Genomic DNA, 23,526 nt, shown 5'->3' on the forward strand with positions numbered 1-23,526 from the left:
TCCATGTTCAAAACAATCTGCCAGGTTTGTTTATTCTCTATTTTCTCTGCTTTTCTGGTAAAGTTTGAAATTGTATTTTTTGTATGTGCACATTGACATAAGTTTAAAAGTCACTCTTGAGTCTAAAATATTTATATCAGCGACATAATGAAAGCCCAGTTTGTGCTCTACATAAATAAGTGAAATGTTTTCCCTACTGCAATAGTAAAGATTTTAAATTTACACAGATTTAGGAAGAACGCTAAATCACTGCAAGTCTCAGAAAGGCCTCAGAGCCCTAAGGGTTATCAATAATTATTAATTTATTAAAAAACGACAAAAAAGATATATCTACTTTTAATAAATTAGACTTTAGTGCTTTTAAATCAGTTTGAATTGAATTCACACCTGTAATGTACAGCTTTAAAAGTTAGCATTGAATATTGTGGAAATTGCTTGAGTTTCATGCTCTGATATTAATTGCCATTTAAATGCGTACCTTACTGCTGATTTTGAGCGATACAGACTGAAGGTGATCCGTTCGACTGAAGATCTAACCACTGCGAGCTGAATGGGAAAAAGGTTAAAACTCATTTCAATTACATCTACTTGGACCAGTCAAATACAAGCCATATAATCGATAGTGGAGATAAATGGCAGTAAAGAATGCATGTCAATTATGGCTATATGTAACAGAAGTTTAAGAATGCAAATCAGTATGGTCACTATTTATAATGTCCCAAGTTAGCTATAAAGAAATAAATAAAAGAAAATTATCGCAGTCAATATGTGAAACTACAAGCTTTGTTCATATTATTATTTTTATTAACATGAACATACTCTATAATTATTCTAAACAGAAAAACATCTACAATATTAGGCAGCTTCGAGGCATTGCCTTGCTGAATGGAGAAGGGAGGATATTTTTAGTGTTAGTAAAATGACCTCATGACAAATAACTATCAACATAAGTTTCAAGAAGGCAGGCATCCCAGGGTTTCATTCATTATCTGGCAACAGATTCATATGTGACGTGAACATAATGTGTCCATCCCCCACTAACTAACTGATTGTCTATGCTCTCAGGTTCTTCCGCTTACCTCTGCTCACCCAGAAGGCAATCATATACTTTAACACCTTCTGCTACATGGCTAAGAATGTTTTATCTAGTTAGCACAGACTGGATAAGTCACCATGATCACTATGGGTCACTATCTCGATAATCCTCTTTACATCAGCATTTGAGCTTGAGCAACCCATTGTGATCCACTTAACCACTTTGGTGTGTTTAGCAGCTTAAATCTGTTGCCAGATCATAAATAAATGAATGAATGAATGAAGTAAAGGCTCATTTAGGAGAAAGGGTAGCAGGCATCAGGAACTATATGGATAACATGACCACCATCCTGAAAACTGCAGCAAGCACAATCAGACTCCTAAAGAGACCGGAGTAGCTAGTTACATGAGCACGGATGAAAATAAAACCTGCCAAGTCCATCAGCCTTTTAATAAAAAAAGGAGTCAGGAGTGATATAAATGCCTTATACAAGAATTAAGGCCAAGGAAAACTACATGCCCAAAGAGTCTAGGCCTCCCATGTTATCTGTCCAATTTGGCACTTTTGAAAAAAACACCTTGAAGCTTACATTTAAATCCATAAGCCTGGGCTATAAGCATGTGAGTATATGACTGGCGTTCAAACCAAGAAACGCAAAATGCGACTCAATCCAGAATGCTAAGGCTCAAGTTTATTCGGGTCATAAGTGGGAAGCAATCCAGTTGGGAGACTAACCAACCAGAAAAATCAAGCTTTAAAAGATCAGTGGCGTGGAAATTTATGGTCCATGGCCATCAATAAAGAACAAAAAGAATTGGTGATATCTGTAGTTGTGAAGATGGAGGAGTGCTACAGGATCAAAGCTAAACCGAGGTTCCACAATATATGTTTTTTTTTTGTTGCATATGAGAAATTTACCCTATCTTCACAAGTGTGTGTACTAATTCTATATTACATTTCCCTCCACTTTTGTTACAATTTTAATAATTTAAAAAAGTTTAATGATTAATTAAATGTGGCATATACCTTGAAATATTAGTTTTTTTTACTTAAAAAAAATAAGGGCAGCATTTAAACAATACAAACTCACTTTAAATAGGAGTTTAACTTTAACAATAAATTAAACAAAAAAGCTATATTTTTACTGAGTACCACATATCTCAAACACCCGCAACAATTATTATTTCTAAACAATAATTAATGCTAAGACACGGGATAAAAACTTGTAAATATTTTAGTGGCGCGTCCTGGCACTTAGTTTATAAAAAACGGTGAGGTTTACTGCCTCAATGCCTTGAGGTCTCAAAACACAATTTGATAGTGAGCACGCAGGTTGTGTGGCTGTGATGCAATTTTTAACAAATTTGCACTCACTGTATTTTGAGACTGATGTGAGTATGTGTAATAAGTGGGTTTGAGACTAATTTGCTTACAGTGTTTAGCGAAAAGTAAAAAAAAAAAAAATAAATAAACTTTTGGATTTTGGGTCCATGGTCAGGAAACTCCCCAGACCTTAATCCCATTGAAAACTCAATCCTGAAGAGGCGGGTGGACAAATAAAAACCCTTTCATTTCTGACAAGCTCCAAGCACTGATTATGGGCTTGTGGGATGTGGCCAAGCTGACAGCATGCCAGAGCAAACTGCAGAGGTCTTGAAAAAGAAGAGATTACCTAAACTTAATATAATTGTCAATAAAAGCTGTTGACACTTATAAAATGCTTGTAATTATACTTAAGTATAAGATAAGAACTTTATTTATCCCAAAGGGAAATTCTTTTGTCTCAAGCATACTCAATACCGCCAAGCAACAAGAAAATTTGAAATATACAGTAAGTAATAATAATAATAAAGTGAAAACAGTATACATAAGTACAGTAAATAGTAATAACAGTGGAATAGTGCAAATAGTAATATAACTATTGGTGCAAGTGGTTCTGAAAAGTGACAGCGCAAAATGAATTAAGAGTGTAGAAGTATGTAATAGTGGGATGAAACAAACATTCAATGACATACATATGTGTAATATTGCACGATTTGACTGAGGACAAAGTAACATTAGTATTAATATTATTATTAATCATGAGAATGCCAGAATAACATCAGAAAAAAAGACCTAAAACCACTAAAGAAGTAGACTTTTTGGAAATTAACATTTGTGTTATGTTATTCTTTGTCAATGTCTATATGTAAATTCCTGGTTTTAGCTGTGACTAGCATAATCTGATACGACGTTAGCCTGAAAGGAAACGGACCTAAGACGAAGTTAGTAACTTTATACGACATGTGTAAACCTAAGGTGATATATTGGCTATGGTAAATGACATGATTAGAACAGGAACATATTACGATAATTAAAATGCACTTAGCAAATTGAAAGTTCACGTGTATGACTCTCCTTGTTGCTCAGTCCTAAACAAACCGACTGCGGTGAAGAACTTATTTACTTCAGGGTGAATTCAGAAGCCTGAGAGCATGTCTCTGTCAGAACCCAATTACGCCAGACTCAACTCAGCAACGTTACTGTGTGAATTATAATAATAAATCCAATAAATACATACCGTAAAAGCTCGAGGCAGATGGCAGAGCCGTTTTCACAGCGCCGACAATAATTTGTCTAACTGGAGATACCGTAGTCACGTGTCGAAGATAGCGGGGCCATCTGCGCATGCGTGCCGCGAACTCGCCGCAAACGAATGTTAAATATCAGAGAAGAAGACGAAGAAGCGACGCCTGATACCCAGCGAGGATTAACTCTCTATACTTAACCATGACGTCACGCGTGAAAGATTGCATCTCTGACAATCAGTTCGAATTGTATCCTTTCAATATTATTATCTTTATTAATTTTGTATGGCATCCTAAATTCGTATTCGGTTGGATAACAACTAGGTATGTTTTAGGTCAAGCATAATGAATCTGTTGTTTAACTGAAATTTCGCACGACTCGATGGAAGTTAGATATCAGGCGGTGCAGTGGCTACTTCCACAGGCGATGTATTGAATGTCACAGTATGTTACTGACGTGCAAACACGCTTACGGTCTAAATTTTGTTATCTTTACTGTATGAAAAGTTTAGATCATATTTACATATGTTGGAAGTTGTATAAAACACTAAACGTTTATAAAATAAAGTCATTAATCTCGCTAAATTAATGCACAAAGATAGACCTACCAATAAACACCTATAAACTACAATAAGCCTGGGCATTGGTGGTTTTCTCGCCTGCCGTGCAGAAGGCCCGGGTTTAAATCCAACCCAAGCCAGGATGCAGTGCCGATCCCAAGCCTGGATAAATTGCGCCAGGAAGGGTATATGGCGTAAAACAGGTGCCAAATGTGTGGATCGGACGGTCTGCTGTGGCAACCCCGGGACTGGAGCTGCTGAAAGACCAACAGCCTTAGGGCTAAGCAATTTATCGAAAGTTAAATCAAAACATTCAGAATCTCCTATCAACATAATCTTGCCCATGTCAATTATATCTTTTATTAAATTCTGTTACTTTTTAAAAAACTATCTGTTCTTCATATACTCATTCATTTTCTATGCCACTTATCCTGATGCAGGGTTGCAGGAAGCCTGGAGCCTGAAGTCTATCCCAGGAGACTTTGGGCATGAGGTGTGGTACAGCCTAGATGGGGTGCCTATCCATCGCAGGGCACACACATACACTCACAACCCACGTGTTGTGAACACGAATTAACCTAATCTGCAGGTCTTTGGACTGTGTAAGAAAACCGCACACAGACCTGAGGTGGGAATCAAACTCTCAACCCTGGAGGTGCAAGGCCACAGCGCTAACCACTACACCACTGTGCGGCCATTGTTTATATACTGAACCCTTTAAAATATACTTGTGTAGTCGTGTCTCCAGTTCCCCCCGTCCATTCTTCAAAATGGAAGCAACATGAAGGAGAACACTTTAATTGGAAAACATATCACAGCTTTGAAAGTTGACAATAATTACAGTACACACCAAAAGGGAAAAAATAAATGAATAAAAGTGAATTAATTATAATCGAGGTAAAATGTTCAGTTAATCATAATTTGAGGTCATATCGCCCAGCACTAAAAGGTACCCTCATCTGCATTAGGGTTGCATAATTAATGAAAAAAAAAATCGAGATCTTGAATCTATACATACACAAAATCTTGCAATTCACTTTTTGTGAATGTATTTCCATTTAGATCATGCTGCATTCAAGTGTTAACTTGTTTACTTGACAACAACGAAGAGAACAAAGAGAAGAAGAGATGACTTGTGGCGCAGAAAGTAGCAAAAATCAGTAAAAGTGAGGTTAGGAGGGCATTAAAGAGGATGAAGAGTGGAAAGGCAGTTGGTCCTGATGACATACCCATGAAAAATATGGAAGTGCTTAGGAGAGATTGCAGTAGAATTTCTGACTAGTCTGTTTAACAAGATTTTGGAGGGTGAGAGGATCCCAGAGGAATGGAGGAAAAGTGTATTAGTACCAATCTTTAAGAACAAGGGGGATGTGCAAAGCTGTGGCAACTACAGAGGAATAAAGCTGATGAGTTATTCAATAAAGCTTTGGGAAAGAGTAGTGGAAGCTATGTTAATAGCAGAGGTGAGTATTTGTTACAGCAATATGGTTTCATGCATAGAAAGAGTACAACACATTTGAGATTTGAGGATGCTGGTAGGGAAGTACATAGAAGGTAACAGGGAGTTTCATTGTATCTTTGTAGATTTAGAAAAAGAGTATGACAGGATGCCGAGAGAGGAGCTGTGTTGTTTTGTATGAAGTCTGGAGTGGCAGAGAAGTATGTTAGAGTGTGAGGTGTAAGACAGTGGTGAGATATGCTGTAGGTGTGACAGAAGAGTTCAAGGTGGAGGTGGGTTTGCATTAAGGAATGGCTCTGAGCCCCTTCTTTACATTTACATTTAGGCATTTGGCAGACGCTCTTATCCAGAGCGACTTACAAAAAGTGCTTTAGTGTTTACATCATTGGATACATACTTACACTGGGTTAACTAGGTTAATAACTAAGTGCCATTAGTCCAACACAACTGGGAAGAGTTTTTTTTTTTTTTTTTTTTTTTTTTTTGGGGGGGGGGGGGTGGTTAGTCCAAGTACTGGAGAAACAGATGCGTCTTGAGTTGTCGTTTAAAGATGGTCAAAGTCTCTGATGTACGTACATCTAGAGGAAGTTCATTCCACCACCTGGGTGCCAGAACAGAAAAGAGCCTGGATGAATGCCGCCCTCGATCCCTGAGAGATGGTGGGATGAGGCGAGCAGTGCTGGAGGATCGGAGGGAACGTGGTGCAGTGCGTGGTGTAATTAGCGCAGAAAGGTAAGTGGGTGCTGGGCCATTTTTAGCTTTGTAGGCAAGCATCAGTGTTTTGAATTTGATGCGGGCAGCTACAGGAAGCCAGTGCAGGGAGCGGAGGAGTGGGGTGGTGTGGGAGAACTTGGGAAGGTTAAAAACGAGACGTGCTGCTGCATTCTGGATCAGTTGCAGAGGACGAATCGTGGACAGAGGCAGGCCTGCCAGGAGTGAGTTGCAGTAGTCCAGTCTTCAAATAACAAGGGACTGAACAAGCACTTGAGTAGCCTGTGAAGAAAGAAATGGGCGAATTCTTCTGATATTGTAAAGAAGAAATCGACAAGAGCGATTTCTTGTTTGCTATGGTGATGGACAGGATGACAAATGAGGTTAAACATGAGTCTCCATGGACTATGATGTTTGCAGATGACATTGTGGTTTGTAGCGGGAGCAGGGAACAGGTGGAGGAAAATCTAGAGAGGTGGAGGTACGCTCTGGAAAACAGAGGAATGAAGGTTAGATGTAGCAAGACAGAATACATGTGTGTGAAATAGAGGTACTTAAGTGGAACGGTGAAGAGGTAAAGAAGGTGCAGGACTATAAGTACTTAGGGTCAACGGTCCAGAGCAACGGAGAGTGTGGAAAGGAGGTGAAGAGGCAGGTACAGGCAGGTTGGAACGGGTAAAGAAAAGTGTCAGGTGTGTTGTGTCATAAAAGAGCAATAGCGAGAATGAAAGGAAAGGTGTACAGTCGTGGCCAAAAGTTATAGAATTACATAAATATTGAAAATTGGAAAAGTTGCTGCTTAAGTTTTTATAACAGCAATTTGCATATACTCCAGAATGTTATGAAGAGTGATCAGATGAATTGCATAGTCCTTCTGTGCCATGAAAATTAACTTAATTCCAAAAAAACCTTTCCACTGCAATTCATTGCTGTTATTAAAGGACCTGCTGAGATCATTTCAGTAATCGTCTTGTTAACTCAGGTAAGAATGTTGACGAGCACAAGGCTGGAGATCATTATGTCAGGCTGATTGGGTTAGAATGGCAGACTTGACATGTTAAAAGGAGGGTGGTGCTTGAAATCATTGTTCTTTAATTGTTAACCATGGTGACCTGCAAAGAAACGTTGCTTGCCTGTAGGGCTGGACGATATGGCAAAAATTTATATCACAATATATTTCTTAATTTTGGTCGATACGATATAATTCCGATATCGATATGGACAATATTAAAAAGCCTCAGGAAAAAACTGCCAAGGACACACACAATGGATGTCTGCAAACTGAATTTGCAAAGTCTATAACACCTCCAGGCTCCTCCTATTAAAATCATATATATATTTTTTAATATATAATATAATATATATATATATATAATATATTTCCATTTAAACTAGAACAGGCTGATTCTTCATATACAGCTGTCGTAAATCAACCTCTCTCTCCTGCAACAACACGCTCTTTGGCGCGGTCCGTGCGATCGATGCACTCATCCATATGATTAGGAAATAGATGCAATATCATGGTTTCCGTCATTTTTTATATATTTGTGTACTGACTGGGCCGGCCCACCGGGAAAACTCCCGGTACTCCAGATGGCCAGTCCGCCACTGTATATATATTCAAATGTATATTGAAATATCGGAAATGTGTTGAAAAAAATTCTATCGCAATATATATTGATATCGAATTATTGTCCAGCCCTACTTGCCTGTGAAAAATGGCTTCACAGGCAAGTATATTGTGGCTACTAAGATTGCACCTAAATCAACAATTTATAGGATCATCAAGAACTTTAAGGAAAGAGGTTCAATTCTTGTTAAGAAGGATTCAGCTGCGGGATCGGAATGCCACGAGAGCAGAGCTTGCTCAGGAATGGCAGCAGGCAGGTGTGAGGCCATCTGCACGCACAGTGAGACGAGGACTTTTGGAAGATGGCCTTGTTTCAAAAATGGCAGCAAAGAAGCCACTTCTCTCCCAAAAAAATATTAGGGACAGATTAATCTTAATCTTCTGCAGAAAGTATGGTAAATAGACTGCTGAGGATTGGGGCAAAGTCATTTTCTCCGATGAAGCCTCTTTCCAATTGTTTGGGGCATCTTTAAAAAGGCTTGTCCAGAGAAGAAAAGGTGAGCGCTACGATCAGTCCTGTGTCATGCCAACAGTAAAGCATTCTAAGACCAGTCATGTGTGGGGTTGCTTCTTATCCAAGGGAGTGGGCTCACTTACAATTTTGCCCAAAAACACAGCCATAAATAAAGAATGGTACCAAAACACCCTCTAAAAGCAACTTCTTCAACAATCCAACAACAGTTTGGTGAAGAACAATGCATATTTCAGCACGATGGAGCACCGTGCCATAAGGCAAAAGTGATAACTAAGTGGCTTGGGGACGAAAACGTTGAATCTTTGGGTCCATGGCCTGGAAACTCCCCAGATCTTAATCCCATTGAGAACTTGTGGTCAATCCTCAAGAGGTGGGTGAGCAAACAAAAACCCACTAAGAAGTGATTATGAAAGAATGGGTTGCTATCAGTCAGGATTTGGCCCAGAAGTTGATTGCGAGCATGCCCAGTCGAATTGCAGAGGTCCTGAAAAAGATAGGCCAACACTGCAAATACTGACTCTTTGCATAAATGTAATGTAATTGTCGATAAAAGCCTTTGAAACATATGAAGTGCTTGTAATTATATTTCAGTACATCACAGAAACAACTGAAACAAAGATCTAAAAGCAGTTTAGCAGCAAACTTTGTGAAAACTAATATTTGTGTCATTCTCAAAACTTTTAGCCACGACTGTACAAGACTGGTGGTGAGACCAGCGATGCTCTATGGCTTAGAAACAGTGGCACTGAAGAAAAGACAGGAGGCATAGTTGAAGGTAGCAGAGACGAAGATGTAAAGGTTCTCTTTGGGGGTGACAAGGATAGATAGGATCAAGAATGAGTACAACAGAGGGACATCCCATGTTAGATGTTTTTGAGGTAAAGTCAGACAGGCCAGATTGAGGTGGTTTGTACATGTCCAGAGGAGAGATTGTAAGTATATCAGTAGAAGGATGCTAAGGTTCGAACTGCCAGGCAGAAGGTCTAAAGGAAGACCAAAGAGGAAATTTATGGATGCAGTGAGAGAGGACATGAAGTTAGTTTGAGTGAGAGAAGAGGATGCAGAGGATAGGGTTAGGTGGAGGCAGATGATTCGCTGTGGCGACCCTAAAAGGGAACAGCCGAAAGACTCCAATTTCCAAATTGCTATAACGGTGACACTTATTGGTCACACTCGCACATAAAACTAAACACCATTAAATAACCAATATAATGTTTGACATTGGCCAAGTATTTATAAAATGAGTGCTTAAAACAGTTTCCACTCTTTTTATGTTAATATTTTAATTAAAAATAGAAATTTTGTTTAAATCTTTGAGGGATCAAATGCAACAACAATGTAGATAAGTTCAGCACGATTATCAAGCATTTTTTACTTCTTCTGTTGCCTCTTTTTTTTTTTTGCAGGACAATCTTAATGCTGTTGAATGAATCTTAGGTTTAAGCAAATGATGTACATGTAATTTGTATTAATATTAATTTACATTACTTTTCTTTTTAACCATGAATTGATTTATTCAAAATTGTAGAAATCTTAACACCTCATTTGTTTTATTTATTTATTTTTTTGGTTAGGGGTGGGGCATATGTGAGTAATGTAACCATAACTATTTCAGGGCCTGCATTTACAAAGCATCTCAGAATAATTTCTAGGAATCTTTCCTAAAATTAATTTAGGACTAAAAATATTCTTAGCTCAAAGTCAGGCATGAAAGTTATTTATGAAGTTTCCTACAGCAAGGAGTAGGATTGCTCTTAGGAAAGTGTGTGAAGTCACTGCCTACAACAAATCAAAGTAGGCTACACATTACAGTGGGTGTTGTAGTTTTGACAGTTTTTTGTAGTTTCAAACTGTTAAAAATCTTAATGGTGAAATCAGTCCCAGTCGTGTAAAAAACATAGACTAAAATTATAGGTGCGTGACTTGGCTGCATGACATTATCTTAATCAGACTGCTCCAATCACCACTGTTTCAAGCCCATGTAATAGAGCTGTGTAGAATTGCCCTAATCTGATCCAAATTACTTTAATAAGAAAGATGCGACCATTTTTCTTGTGGAGAAAGTAGTATGTAAAGAGATAATTAAGGGAAAAATTTGCCCTACTCTTAACTCTAAAGATAAAAAGTGAGTGGACAGCAATTTGTGAAAGCATCAGTGCCATTTGTCAGTCTGCCGGACTTACTGCTGAGCAGTGTAAAGATGAACATAAACACAACTCATAGCCAGTTAGGAGTTCCCTTACATTTTGATGGAGGTAGAAGTCATTTCCTGTTTAAAGAGTGTTGATAAATTGCTCTTGCTCCTACTACTAATAGTAGGACCAAACAGTTGGACCCAGGACTGGGATTGTTATAAACATAATCTGCCACTATGTTAATAGTGTAGACTTTGTTCGTAATTGTTAAAGAATAATTATTTCCTTTACAGTATCTCAGAACTATAGAAGTTCCCTTTCCTTCACAAAAGGAACTATCCATCGCACTCCAGTCCTTGTCCCCTGATATGGAACCAGGGAAAGGCGGTACCATAAAAACTGTGAATGCTACAGCCAATGCACTGTCTGTGTAAGTGTTTAAAACATATTAACTACATCATAACTCAGGTTTTTTAAAGATAACTTTATGATTTTATTTATTTATTTACTTTTTTTTTTTTTTTTTTTTACTGTAGAAGAGAATGGGTGTTGCCCTTTCGACTGAAATCTGCAAAAATATGTGTGTGCCCAAGTTTAAGAGAATTTCATAGTTTCTTTTTACTGCAGATTGTATCTACTAGTGCTAATAGCAACATTAATAATAATATAGCTAAACTAGGGTTAGGGTTAGAAATAGACAAAAAAACATTTAAGTTGTCTTTATGTCGTAGTGAAGAATTCATCTCATATCACAGCTTATACCACAATAATAATTTATTACCGAACATTGCAATTTAAGTGTTTTTAGTTAAATGTAATATAGACTGCAGATTTCATGTCGGAGGAATATTTCAATACATGCCACAATAAAACTGTTAATCAACATCTTCAGATTTTCAAATTTAAACATGCTGTAGTGCAATCAACACTTTTTTTTAGAAACAATGAATAAAATTAGGGCTGCAACTAACGTTTATTTTAATAATTGATTAATTCAATTCAATTCAATTTTATTTGTATAGCGCTTTTAGCAATTTTCATTGCCGCAAAGCAGCTTTACACAGTCAAAAGAATTATTTAGGTTTGTATGAAATGTGAATTTGTATGAATCAAAATGGTCAGTTTGTCCCTGGTGAGCAAGCCGAGGGCGACAGTGGCAAGGAAAAACTCCCTGAGATGGTAATAGGAAGAAACCTTGAGAGGAACCAGACTCAACAGGGAACCCATCCTCATTTGGGTGAAACAGAAAGCAGTAAATGATCTGCATTATTACAGTGTGTAGGGTGGGAGGCAGTTCAGCTATAATAGCTGATGTTAATTGATGTTAATATGGAGTCCAGGTAGTTATTGAAGACCCAGGTAGACTTGTAAGAAGTTCCAGTCATGAACTATCGAACTGTCAAGTCCCCAGAGAAACAGTTGCCAACACCAGTCAAGGCCAGAACCATTTTCTAGATAGAGAGAATCATTCCCAGACACCAGACACATCCCAGAGAGACACACGGGGCATCCATGTGACGAGATCTTCAGCCAGAAGCGGGGCACCAGGATGGGTCAGACAGGTCCGGAGGGCAGAGGGAGTCTGGATCACTGGCAGCTCAGGAACGACATGTGTAGCTCGACAGAGAGAGAGAGAGAAAGAGTGAAAGGGGGGACAGGAGGAGAGAGGAAAAAGAAAGAGGGGGGGAAGAGAAGAAGAGGAGAGATGGCAGTTAGGTATGGTCACAGTCACACAATGTATAATGTGAATGTATATTAACTGTAGAGTGCAAGCAGAGACTCCGGCAGAACTAACTATGACAGCATAACTAAAAGGGAGAGCCAGAAGGAAACACAAACATGAGGGCTTCCTGACATGTAAAGCAAACAATCACCTCACCGTCAGCAAACCTGAGTGATCAATGAGAGTGAGGAAGACAGCATCCAAACATACCAGTTCACCATAATACTCTACGTCCATGAGTCCCCCAGATCTGCTCCTTTACCTATGGCAAATCTATTTATAAAAATGCTTGGCTAAATAAATAGGTTTTTAGCCTGGACTTAAACACTGAGACTGTGTCTGAGTCCCGAACACTATTTGGAAGACTATTCCATAACTTTGGGGCTTTGTAAGAAAAAGCTCTGCCCCCAGCTGTATTTTTCATAATACGCGGTACTGACAAGCAGCCTGCATCCTTTGATCGAAGTAGGCGTGGCGGATTGTAAGACACTAGCAGTTCGCTCAGGTACTGCGGGGCGAGACCATTTAATGCTTTATATGTCAAGAGTAGTATTTTAAAATCAATGCGAAATTTCACAGGGAGCCAATGGAGTGAAGATAAGATAGGGGTGATGTGCTCATATCTTCTGGTTCTGGTGAGGACTCTCGCTGCTGCATTCTGGACTAGCTGAAGCTTATTTATGCATCTAGCTGAACAACCAGACAGTAAGGCATTACAATAGTCCAACCTAGAGGTGATAAAAGCATGAACTAGTTTTTCTGCGTCGTTTAGCGACAATAAATTTCTTATTCTGGCAATATTTCTGAGGTGAAAGAATGCTATCCTGGTAATATTATCTACATGTGCTTCAAATGAAAGGCTGGAATCAATAATCACACCAAGGTCTTTCACTGTTGCATTTGATGGAACAGAAAGGCCATCTAAAGTTACGGTGTGATCTAAAATTTTACTCCTAGCTGTATGCGGTCCTATGACTAGAACTTCTGTCTTATCCGGATTTAGCAGAAGGAAGTTAATTAGCATCCAATTTCTTATGTCCTGCACACATTGCTCAATTTTAGTAAGCTGTTTTTTCTCATCAGGTTTTGCTGAGACATATAACTGTGTATCGTCAGCATAACAATGAAAACTAATACCATGCTTACGGATTATGTTGCCCAGAGGAAGCATGTAAAGGGAAAAAAGCAGTGGACCTAAAACTGAACCCTGCGGAACGCCAAACTCCACTAGAGAACATGCAGAATAATCACCATTTAAGTCTACATACTGATAACGATGGGTCAGATAGGATCTGAGCCAGGAGAGGGCTGTACCCTTAATTCCCACTACATTTTCTAATCTGTGAAGAAGAATAGCGTGATCAACAGTGTCAAAAGCTGCACTGAGGTCAAGTAATACAAGCATAGTTACACAACCCTGATCAGAGGCCAATAGAATGTCATTTACTACTTTAACGAGCGCTGTCTCTGTACTGTGATGAGGCCTAAATCCTGACTGATACAGTTCATGTATGCCATTTCTATGTATATATGAGCATAGCTGCTCCGCTACTATCTTTTCCAGGATCTTAGAGATAAAGGGGAGGTTTGATATTGGTCTGTAACTGGACAGCTGACAGGGGTCGAGGTCAGGTTTCTTAATTATTGGTTTGATAACTGCTAATTTAAAAGATTTTGGAACATATCCAATGCTGAGTGAAGAATTAATTATTCTCAACAGGGGTTCTATTATTGCTGGTACTATCTGTTTAAGAAAATGTGTCGGTACAGGATCTAATATACAGGTTGATGAATTTGAAGAAGAGATGAGTGAAATTAGTTCATTCTCTTCAAGGGGAGTAAAGTATTTTAGGTTCTGGTCTGACATGGCTAGATTAACATCTGCATCAATTACATTGTTCGGTTTCAAAACCTCAATTTTATGCCTAAAATTTACAATTTTATTATTAAAAAAGTTCATGAAGTCCTCACTATTGCATGATGTTGTTGTGGAGATTTCTGCAGTGGTCTTATTTGTGGTTAATTTGGCTACAGCATTAAATAAGAATCTAGGATTATTTTTGTTATTTTCTATAAGAGTGGAGAGATATGTTGATCTAGCTACACTAAGAGCTTTTCTATAGTTCAGGATGCTCTCCTTCCATGCTATTCGAAATACTAGTAATTTAGTTTGACGCCATTTACGTTCTAATTTCCGAGCGGTCTGTTTTAAAGTGCGCGTGTGATCGTTATACCAGGGAGCAAGTTTTTTATCTCTAATAATTTTTCTTTTGACTGGAGCTACATTATCTAGGGTATAGCGAAATGTCGACTCTAAATATTCAGTCGCCTGATCGAGTTCTGTGGGGTCAGACGGTGATCTAATCGAAGTTGGGAACTCTGGGAGATTACTGATAAAACTCTGTTTGGTAGTTGATGTGAATGTACGTTTCATACGGTAGCGCGGCGCTGTGTGTACATTATTACTGTGACACACTTGAATTGAGACAAGATAGTGATCTGAGATAACTTCAGATAGTGGTATTGTGAATAAATTTCTTATACTTAATCCAAATAATATTATTAAATCTAAAGTGTGACCTGCTTTATGAGTGGGTCCTACTACACACTGATTTACTCCTACCGAGTCCAGTATAGACATAAATGCAGTTCTCAGAGGGTCTTCTGGGTTTTCAAAATGAATATTAAAATCTCCAGCAATTAACACTTTGTCTACAGAAACGACTAGGTTTGAGAGGAAATCTGCAAATTCACTAAGAAATTCCGAGTACGGCCCTGGAGGTCTGTAAATGACAATTAGCGGGATCGACTGAGCTGACTTAATATAGTTAAATACACTTATGTTACTATAAAGAATTTCAAATGAATTAAATTTGTGTCCGTGTTTTTGTACAATAGTCAAATTATCATTGTGAATAACTGCGACGCCTCCTCCTCTACCAGTTAACCGAGGCTGGTGTATGTAGCTGTATCCAGGAGGACTAGCTTCATTTAGAGCTACATACTCGTCCTGTTTAATCCAGGTTTCTGTTAAACAGAGTATATCAAATTCCTGATCTGTGATAATTTCATTAACTATAACTGCTTTAGATGCGAGAGATCTAATATTTAACAGTCCTAGCTTCCGATCAGAGGTGCCGGCTGCGCATTCAGTCTGATCCAAGTTTGTGGTCTTTATGCTAATTAAATTACTAAAACAGACTTTCTGAGTCTTTCTAAATTTGATTTTAGCTCGGGGAACAGACACAGTCTCAATAGAGTGAACCCTGAGTGACGACTCTATGCAGCTAGCAGACGGTTGGTTTAGCCTGTCTGTCTGCTCCCTGGCCTGGGCTCTGGATTGTCACCGATTAACTAGGCCTCTTCTAAGACTATGAGCTATACTACAAGAAATGAGAGCAGCACCTTCCCGAGTGGGATGGACACCGTCCCGCCCTAACAGGCCAGCTTTGCCCTCAAAGGTCTTCCAATTATCAATAAAGCCCACGTTGTTTTCGGAGCACCACCTGGACATCCAGCGGTTCAGCGACCATAACCTGCTGTAAGTTATGTCACCACGTCTCATTGGGATGGGACCAGAGCATACTACTCCATCGGACATCGCCTTCGCTAATTTAAACACCTCTATAAAGTTACTCTTACTAATCTCTGACTGACGAAGGCGTATATCGTTAGCTCCAGCATGTACTACTATCTTGGAGAACCTGTGCTGTCCTAGAGCCCTAAGATTACCTGCTATGTCCGGTGCTCTGGCTCCCGGGATACACCTAACCACTGCCGCTGGTGCCCCTAAAGGTCTAGCTAATTTCACGTGCCTCATTATAGAGTCTCCTATAACCAGAGCTCTTTCAGGTTTCTCAGCGGGTGCATTACTGAGGAGAGCAAACCTGTTGGACACGTGAAGCGCAGAAGAGGTGTGCTCCGGTGGGCTAGCCTTAGCGTTAGCTTTGGCTGAACGAGTATGCCGCCGAGTCGTCACCCACTCGCCCCGCTGTGAGGGCTCTAATGCCGGAGTCGGGGGCTGGTTATCTCCGCCTGTGGCACCCAGACTGTCCGCTACAGGAATAACGCTGCTCTCACACTCTCTAACCCTCTCTAAAGTCTGGATGCGCTCCTCTAACGCTGATATCTTCTCCGTCAGAGTGCTCACTAACACACACCTATCACAAATAAAATTACCGCTAACGACGGAGGAAGAATGTCTAAACATCCTGCACTCTACACACTGAACAAGCTGAATATTGGACATGATAACGTACCTGAGTCGGAGTTGTAGTTGTTTGGAGCTGAATTCCGTTTGCTGTTTTTAGAAAAAGAGAATTAATCTATCGATAGTTTTTTTTGGGATTTATCAATGAATCGGATTAATAACAAAAAACAAGAAAAGCATTCATTTTCAACCTTTTATTTAAAAACAGAACTAAAATCTTTAGAAAGTGCACAAACATGTTGCTCCTTGAGCTGTTATAATAATAATAATTATAATAATAATACGCTTTTGCATAATTTTGCAGTTAACACACTTTTTCTGTTCATTTAGTATAAAATGTTCCCACACCTTGAATGACTTGAGTCGCACAGATTTCTATACCCTCGCCATGTACTGTATTTTTTATCTACCTCCACTCTGTCTATGAGGTGCCGAAGTCTGCTAGCATCAGTGCGCGAGGGAGACCTAGTGTGTTCACTCCGCTCCGTGCTGAACTAAAGTTTTTTATTTAATAATCAAATGTCTCGGCGTCGCGCGACATAACGAATCAATTATAAAATTTGTTGCCAAATCTTTTATTAATCGATTTTTTGTGATTTAATAGATTAGTTGTTGCAGCCCTAAATAAAATATAATTTCAATGTCAATTTATATTTAAAAAAAATTCAATTTTACTATCACGCCAAAGTAATTTCACTGAGTAATAATGTAGATTTTAGTTTGCCTTTTCTTTTCAGGCCCACTTTCCTTTTGCTTAAAATAAAACCATGAAATAGGCACACAGAATATCATCGACACACAGACAACTGTCATTTTTGATGATTATGGCGTACAACTAATAAAAACCCAAAGTTCAGTATCTGCTGAGGTGTTATGGAAGCCCATGTTGCTCTGATGGCAGCCTTCAGCAATTTGCTGGCCAATCAAGCACAGGGATACCATGGTACATTTAACCTAGTGCTGGTGGAAAATGAAATCAGCATCTCCATAAAGCTGGCTAGCAGAGGGAAGCATGAAGTGTTAAGCTTCCTGGTAGATGGCTGCGCTGACCTTCGACCTAATAAAAAAAAACAGTGGATCAACACCAGCACCCTAAGCAGCTTGGATTCTGTGCCTCTCTTCTCTTCCTCCAGGATCTTGATTTCTAAACGAAATGCAAAATTTACTTTCATCTTAAAACCGGCCCACTAAGCGACAGTCCAGTTCTATTTGTCCTAAGCTTAGGTAGGACGCCTCTAACATTGTCTCTGGTTCAAGAGTGGCTTATATATATATATATATATATATATACAGTATATATATATACACACACACAGTACAGGCCAAATGTTTGGACACTCCTTCTCATTCAATGTTATTTCTTTATTTTCATGATCATTTACATTGGTAGATTCTCACTGAAGGCATCAAAACTATGAATGAGCACATGTGGAGTTATGTACTTAACAAAAAAAGGTGAAATAACTGAAAACATGTTTTATATTCTAGTTTCTTCAAAATAGCCACCCTTTGCTCTGATTACTGCTTTGCACACTCTTGGCATTCTCTCGATGAGCTTCAAGAGATAGTCACCTGAAATGGTTTCCAACAGTCTTGAAGGAGTTCCCAGAGATGTTTAGCACTTGTTGGCCCCTTTGCCTTTACTGCGGTCCAGCTCACCTCAAACCATCTCGATTGGGTTCAGGTCCGGTGACTGTGGAGGCCAGGTCATCTGCCGCAGCCCTCCATTACTTTCCTTCTTGGTCAAATAGCCCTTACACAGCCTGGAGGTGTGTTTGGGGTCATTGTCCTGTTGAAAGATAAATGATCGTCCAATTAAACGCAAACCGGATGGGATGGCATGTCGCTGTAGGATACTGTAGTAGCCATGCTAGTTCAGTGTGCCTTCAGTTTTGAATAAATTCCCAACAGTGTCACCAGCAAAACACCCCCACACCATTACACCTCCTTCTCCATGCTGCACAGTTGGAACCAGGCATGTGGAATCCATCTGATCACCTTTTCTGCATCTCACAAAGATACGCTAAACCCTAAGATCTCAAATTTGGACTTACCAGACCAAAGCACAGATTTCCACTGGTCTAATGTCTATCCCTTGTGTTTCTTGGCCCAAACAAATCTCTTCTGCTTGTTGCCTCTCCTTAGCAGTGGTTTCCTGTCAGCTATTTGACCATGAAGGCCTGATTCGCGCAGTCTCCTCTTAACAGTTCAGGGCTCGCAAAATCGCTAGCCTGGCGTCCCGGGGCTATTGTGTCTTTCAGTCGGGCTACCAAAATCTATTTCAGCCCTGCCCGTTGGGCTATCATGGGAAAGAAACATATTTGTCAATGCTTTTGCATTCTTTTGCAAATGTAGCTGGGTAATTGTCATTTTCGGGCATCGATGAGCTACTGTCAATATGTGAAATATTAAAATCGCGTTTGAATTTGCGCTTCTTTTTTACCTTCAATTTGCGATCGTGCGTACTGTGTATAGAGAGTGGCAGTACTGATTGGTCAGTGACGGATTAATTGCGCACCAATTCCCTTTGACATCGTCTAATCACTCATTAGCTTAGTATTCAAAAGTGAAATCTCCCGCCGCAAGCTCAAACATGTAATAGAGGTTGATTGCCCACAGAAATTAATGTATGCATGTGTAAAAATTTACGCGGGTATTTTATTTCTGCTAAGCCAAATAAGACAGGTCAGGGTGAAGAGGGGACAGCCAAACAAAAGCCTATCACAAAGCGGAAAAGTTATGACAAATCAGACATGAGGCAAAAAGAAAGCGTAGCTTTTTGGTTTCATGGACAAAAGAATTTCTGTGGCTTGAATATGACAAGCTAAATAACAATATTCTGCCGGGTGTGTCATGAGTTTCCCTCAAATTTCTGACTCGACAAGCGCCTTTGTTACTGGGACCAATAATTTTTAGGAAAGACCTCATCAGAACCCATAAGAAATCTCTGCATCACAAGACATGCTTTGGTGCTCAGTCTGCAGCATCTTTCCCAGAACAAACACCAATTGCAAAAAACATACAAAAAATAAATCAAGCACAATGAAGTCCTGAAAAAGCAGTTTAGAACAGCGTATTATGTTGCAATGAGTAAACTACCACTGTCAAAATTTAGCAGTCTTTGAAACCTCAAAAAGCAACGTCGAGTGGCATTTACTCATCTGTGACTGAAATTCTGCAGAAATCTGCCACAAACTGATTTATGTTCTACACAGTTCTTACAAGTTCATAAAATCTTTTGTTCAATTAGAACTAAATATTACAATTAATGATTTAAATTTTTATAAAGTTGTTGTAATTTGTATTTTAACAATTTTTTTGGTTTCCTTTACAATATTATACATTTATTTGGGCCACTTTAATTTATTTTGGGCTACCAAAAACTAAAGAGTGCCTGCCTGAAGGGCTATCAGGGATTTTGAAATTTTGCGAGATCTGCAGTTGTTTTAGAGATGGGTCTGCTGCTAGAACTCTGTGTGGCATTTATCTGGTCTCTGATCTGAGCTGCTGATAACTTGCGATATTTGAGACTGGTGACTCGGATGAACTTGTCTTCAGAAGCAGAGGTTACTCTTGGTCTTTCTTTCCTGGGTCGGTCCTCATGTGTGCCAGTTTCATTGTAGCGCTTGATGGTTTTTGCGACTCCACTTGGGGACACAATTAAAGTTTTTGCAATTTTCCGGACTGACTGACCTTCATTTCTTAAAGTAATGATGGCCACTCGTTTTTCTTTAGTTAGCTAATTGGTTATTGCCATAATATGAATTTTAACAGTTGTCCAATAGGGCTATCGGCTCTGTACTAACCTGACTTCTGCACAACACAACTGATGGTCCCAAACCCATTAATAAAGCAAGAAATTCCACTAATTAACCCTGATAAGGCATGTAAAAAGTGTAGACTGTGAAGTGAAAACCATTTCAGATGACTACCTCTTGAAGCTCATCGAGAGAATGCCAAGTGTGCAAAGCAGTGATCAGAGCAAAGGGTGGCTATTTTGAAGAAACTAAAATATAAAACATGTTTTCAATTATTTCACTTTTTTTTTGTTAAGTACATAACTCCACATGTGTTTTGTGTGTTCATAGTTTTGATGCCTTCAGTGAGAATCTACCAATGTAAATGATCAAATAAAGAAAACACATTGAATGAGAAGGTGTGTCCAAACTTTTGGCCTGTACTATATATACAGTGTATATATATATATATATATATATATATATATATATATATATACACACATTCACCTAAAGAATTATTAGGAACACCATACTAATACGGTGTTTGTCCCCCTTTCGCCTTCAGAACTGCCTTAATTCTACGTGGCATTGATTCAACAATCAATGCCACGAAAGTGGCATTGATTGCCACTTGCTGAAAGCATTCTTTAGAAATGTTGGCCCATATTGATAGGATAGCATCTAGCAGTTGATGGAGATTTGTGGGATGCACATCCAGGGCACGGAGCTCCCGTTCCACCACATCCCAAAGATGCTCTATTGGGTTGAGATCTGGTGACTGTGGCATTTTAGCACAGTGAACTCATTGTCATGTTCAAGAAACCAATTTGAAATGATTCGAGCTTTGTGACATGGTGCATTATCCTGCTGGAAGTAGCTATAAGAGGATGGGTACATAGTGGTCATAAAGGGATGGACATGGTCAGAAACAAAGCTCAGGTAGCCCGTGGCATTTAAACGATGCCCAATAGGCACTAAGAGGCCTAAATGTGCCAAGAAAACATTCCCCACACCATTACACCACCACCAGTGGAGATGGGAGGTACCCGGTGGGGTCTTCTGCTGTTGTAGCCCATCCGCCTCAAGGTTGTGCGTGTTGTGGCTTCACAAATGCTTTGCTGCATTCCTAGGTTGTAACGAGTGGTTATTTCAGTCAAAGTTGCTCTTCTATCAGCCTGAATAAGTCGGCCCATTCTCCTCTGACCTCTAGCATCAACGAGGCATTTTCTCCCCAAGGACTGCCACATACTGGATGTTTTCCCTTTTCACACCCTTCTTTGTAAACCGTAGAAATGGTTGTGCGTGAAAATCCCAGTAACTGAGCAGATTGTGAAATACTCAGACCGGCCCGTCTGGCACCAACAACCATGCCACGCTCAAAATTGCTTAAACCACCTTTCTTTCCTATTCTGACATTCAGTTTGGAGTTCAGGAGATTGTCTTGACCAAAACCACACCCTTAAATGCATTAAAGCAACTGCCATGTGATTGGTTGATTAGATAATTGCATTAATGAGAAATTAAACAGGAGTTCTTAATAATCCTTTAGGTGAATGTGTGTGTGTGTATATATATATATATATATATATATAGTGTTTGTGTGTAAACATTGTTCTGTTTGTGAGTGGAAATCTTGGGTTAATTCTTACATTTGTTTTTGTTGATCCTTTATAAGGTGTGCTAATAATGCTTGGGTTCACATTGTCATATATCTTTAAATTTAGTTAAGCTTACTTATATTTATTAATTGATATTTTTTTCAATATTGATATTATGTGTAAACTGAAGCTTTCTATTGCTTTTTCAGAAAATGGAATGCTGTTGAAGCTCGCAGTCTTCGCGTGTCAGTAGGCTCCTTTTTAGACCACTTAGCGCTTGTGATGGAAACTATGGAAGCATTTGGACAACCAGCTCTGTAGTGAAACCTTTGGAACATGCTGACAAGATACACCCAGTTCTACACTTAATTATCTTTTAATTAACATATATTGTAGAAGATTAATTAACATATATTGTAGAAATATTGCATCCTGTATAGATGTTTATGTAATAAAAAAACAGTGTCAACTTGTGGACAAAAAATATATTTTTTTAAATCTGTGGATGCACTCTACAATCCAATTTGGGATCTATGATTAACTACTAGACAATGTATTGAGAATTTATCCCAGCAGGTTATGATTTAATATGCAGTAGGCAAACAGAATAAGTATATATTCATACTTTAAAAAGTGACTAGTCTGTGGGATGACAGAACTATCCAGCATTTGGTGACATTAAGCATTGTGAGAATTATAGATTTTAGATTAAGTACTAAATAGTATTATATCTAGATTTGAATTAGTAAGTGACAATGTGACAGATGATAATTCATTTTTTTATGCACCCTCACAAACAGCCATGATTTCAGTAACAACAGCAAGAGATGATAAATATAAGGAATATCTTGTATAGTCTGTAACTATGACCAATTCAGTTGATTGGCTTAAATAGTTTCACTTATCCCAATGTTGAGGAAAAACATTTTCAAAAAAAGTTTCCATCATTAAATAGAATCAGTCTTGCCCTCAGTCAAACACTGTTGGGAATAGGATTTCCTTTTTTATTTTTTTTTATTTGGGGGATTAGTCCAAGTACTGAAGAAACAGATATGTTTTTAGTTGTCATTTAAAGACTTTACAGACATCTAGAAGTGCGTGCCAAAAGTGTTTGGATGCATGTCTTTCCTGATCCCTGATTGATGCAATGATTAAATGTATTATTTTTAAATTAAATGAAAATATTATTAATTCAGTCTTTACGTTAATGTGTGTTTATGTGAAATTGAAATAAAAAAAGGTTTACTGTGTAATAAAGACTTATTAGAAGGTTAAAAATCCATTTTCTCCCTCAGCCTTTTTTATGTGTGTGCACCATGTAAGTTGACACCGAGCCAGTTCATACTCTCTCTCGGGACGGGATGGGCTTCACACACACACACACTTGAACGGAAACACTTATCTGTCGGGGTTTATTTTTATTTTAAAGATAAAATGCAGGTTAATTTGTTTTATTTTTACTTTATATTTTTTGTTAATTATTTTTATGTATTTATTTTTTTGGGCTGTGGAACGAATAATTTAAGTTTTCATTATTTCTTATGGGAAAATTTTGGGAGCATTTTGGAATATGAGCCCGCTTCCGGAACAAAATATATATAGTAAACATAGAAACATAAAAATTTATAAAATGGTTACTGTAGATTAATCAGTGAGCCAAGTTAATGAAAGAAACCTATATG

General features: G+C 38.6%; 2 protein-coding genes across 7 annotated transcripts in view; one reads left to right on the forward strand and one right to left on the reverse strand.

The window, feature by feature from the left end:
• The window catches only part of zcchc9 (zinc finger, CCHC domain containing 9), a 28,202-nt gene extending 24,482 nt beyond the window's left edge, over positions 1 to 3,720 (reverse strand). For 3 of the 5 annotated variants that reach the window (XM_053515784.1, XM_053515783.1, XM_053515785.1), the window contains exon 1: positions 3,597 to 3,720. In XM_053515784.1, the coding sequence (XP_053371759.1) occupies positions 3,597 to 3,705 (109 nt within the window). In that variant the 5' untranslated portion in view covers positions 3,706 to 3,720. Of the gene's footprint in view, positions 1 to 478; positions 547 to 3,596 lie in introns of all 5 variants that reach the window. The other 2 variants (XM_053515788.1, XM_053515786.1) reach the window with 1 other exon arrangement.
• LOC128545487 (EKC/KEOPS complex subunit LAGE3) lies at positions 3,709 to 23,126 on the forward strand. Of its 2 annotated transcripts, none has more exons than XM_053515790.1 (3): positions 3,709 to 3,852; positions 10,875 to 11,003; positions 22,054 to 23,126. In XM_053515790.1, the coding sequence occupies exons 1-3, from the start codon at positions 3,806 to 3,808 to the stop codon at positions 22,163 to 22,165; spliced, it is 288 nt and encodes a 95-aa protein (XP_053371765.1). In that variant the 5' UTR covers positions 3,709 to 3,805; the 3' UTR covers positions 22,166 to 23,126. The 2 variants fall into 2 exon arrangements, with proteins under 2 accessions (XP_053371765.1, XP_053371764.1); XM_053515789.1 differs by lacking the exon at positions 3,709 to 3,852 and adding an exon at positions 5,597 to 5,626 and having other exon boundaries at positions 10,867 to 11,003.
• Positions 23,127 to 23,526: the final 400 nt, after the last annotated feature.

The sequence above is a fragment of the Clarias gariepinus genome, chromosome 17, assembly GCF_024256425.1.
Source record: "Clarias gariepinus isolate MV-2021 ecotype Netherlands chromosome 17, CGAR_prim_01v2, whole genome shotgun sequence".
Classification (NCBI taxonomy): Eukaryota; Metazoa; Chordata; class Actinopteri; order Siluriformes; family Clariidae; genus Clarias; species Clarias gariepinus.

What these genes read in the sequence shown, in the direction of transcription:
- LOC128545487 (XM_053515790.1), top strand. Translation starts at nt 3,806, where the DNA reads ATGACGTCACGCGTGAAAGATTGCATCTCTGACAATCAGTTCGAATT. An exon ending in TCTGACAATCAGTTCGAATT is followed by an intron (nt 3,853 to 10,874) that starts GTATCCTTTCAA and finishes ACAGTATCTCAG; the next exon opens with AACTATAGAAGTTCCCTTTC. An exon ending in ACAGCCAATGCACTGTCTGT is followed by an intron (nt 11,004 to 22,053) that starts GTAAGTGTTTAA and finishes TTGCTTTTTCAG; the next exon opens with AAAATGGAATGCTGTTGAAG.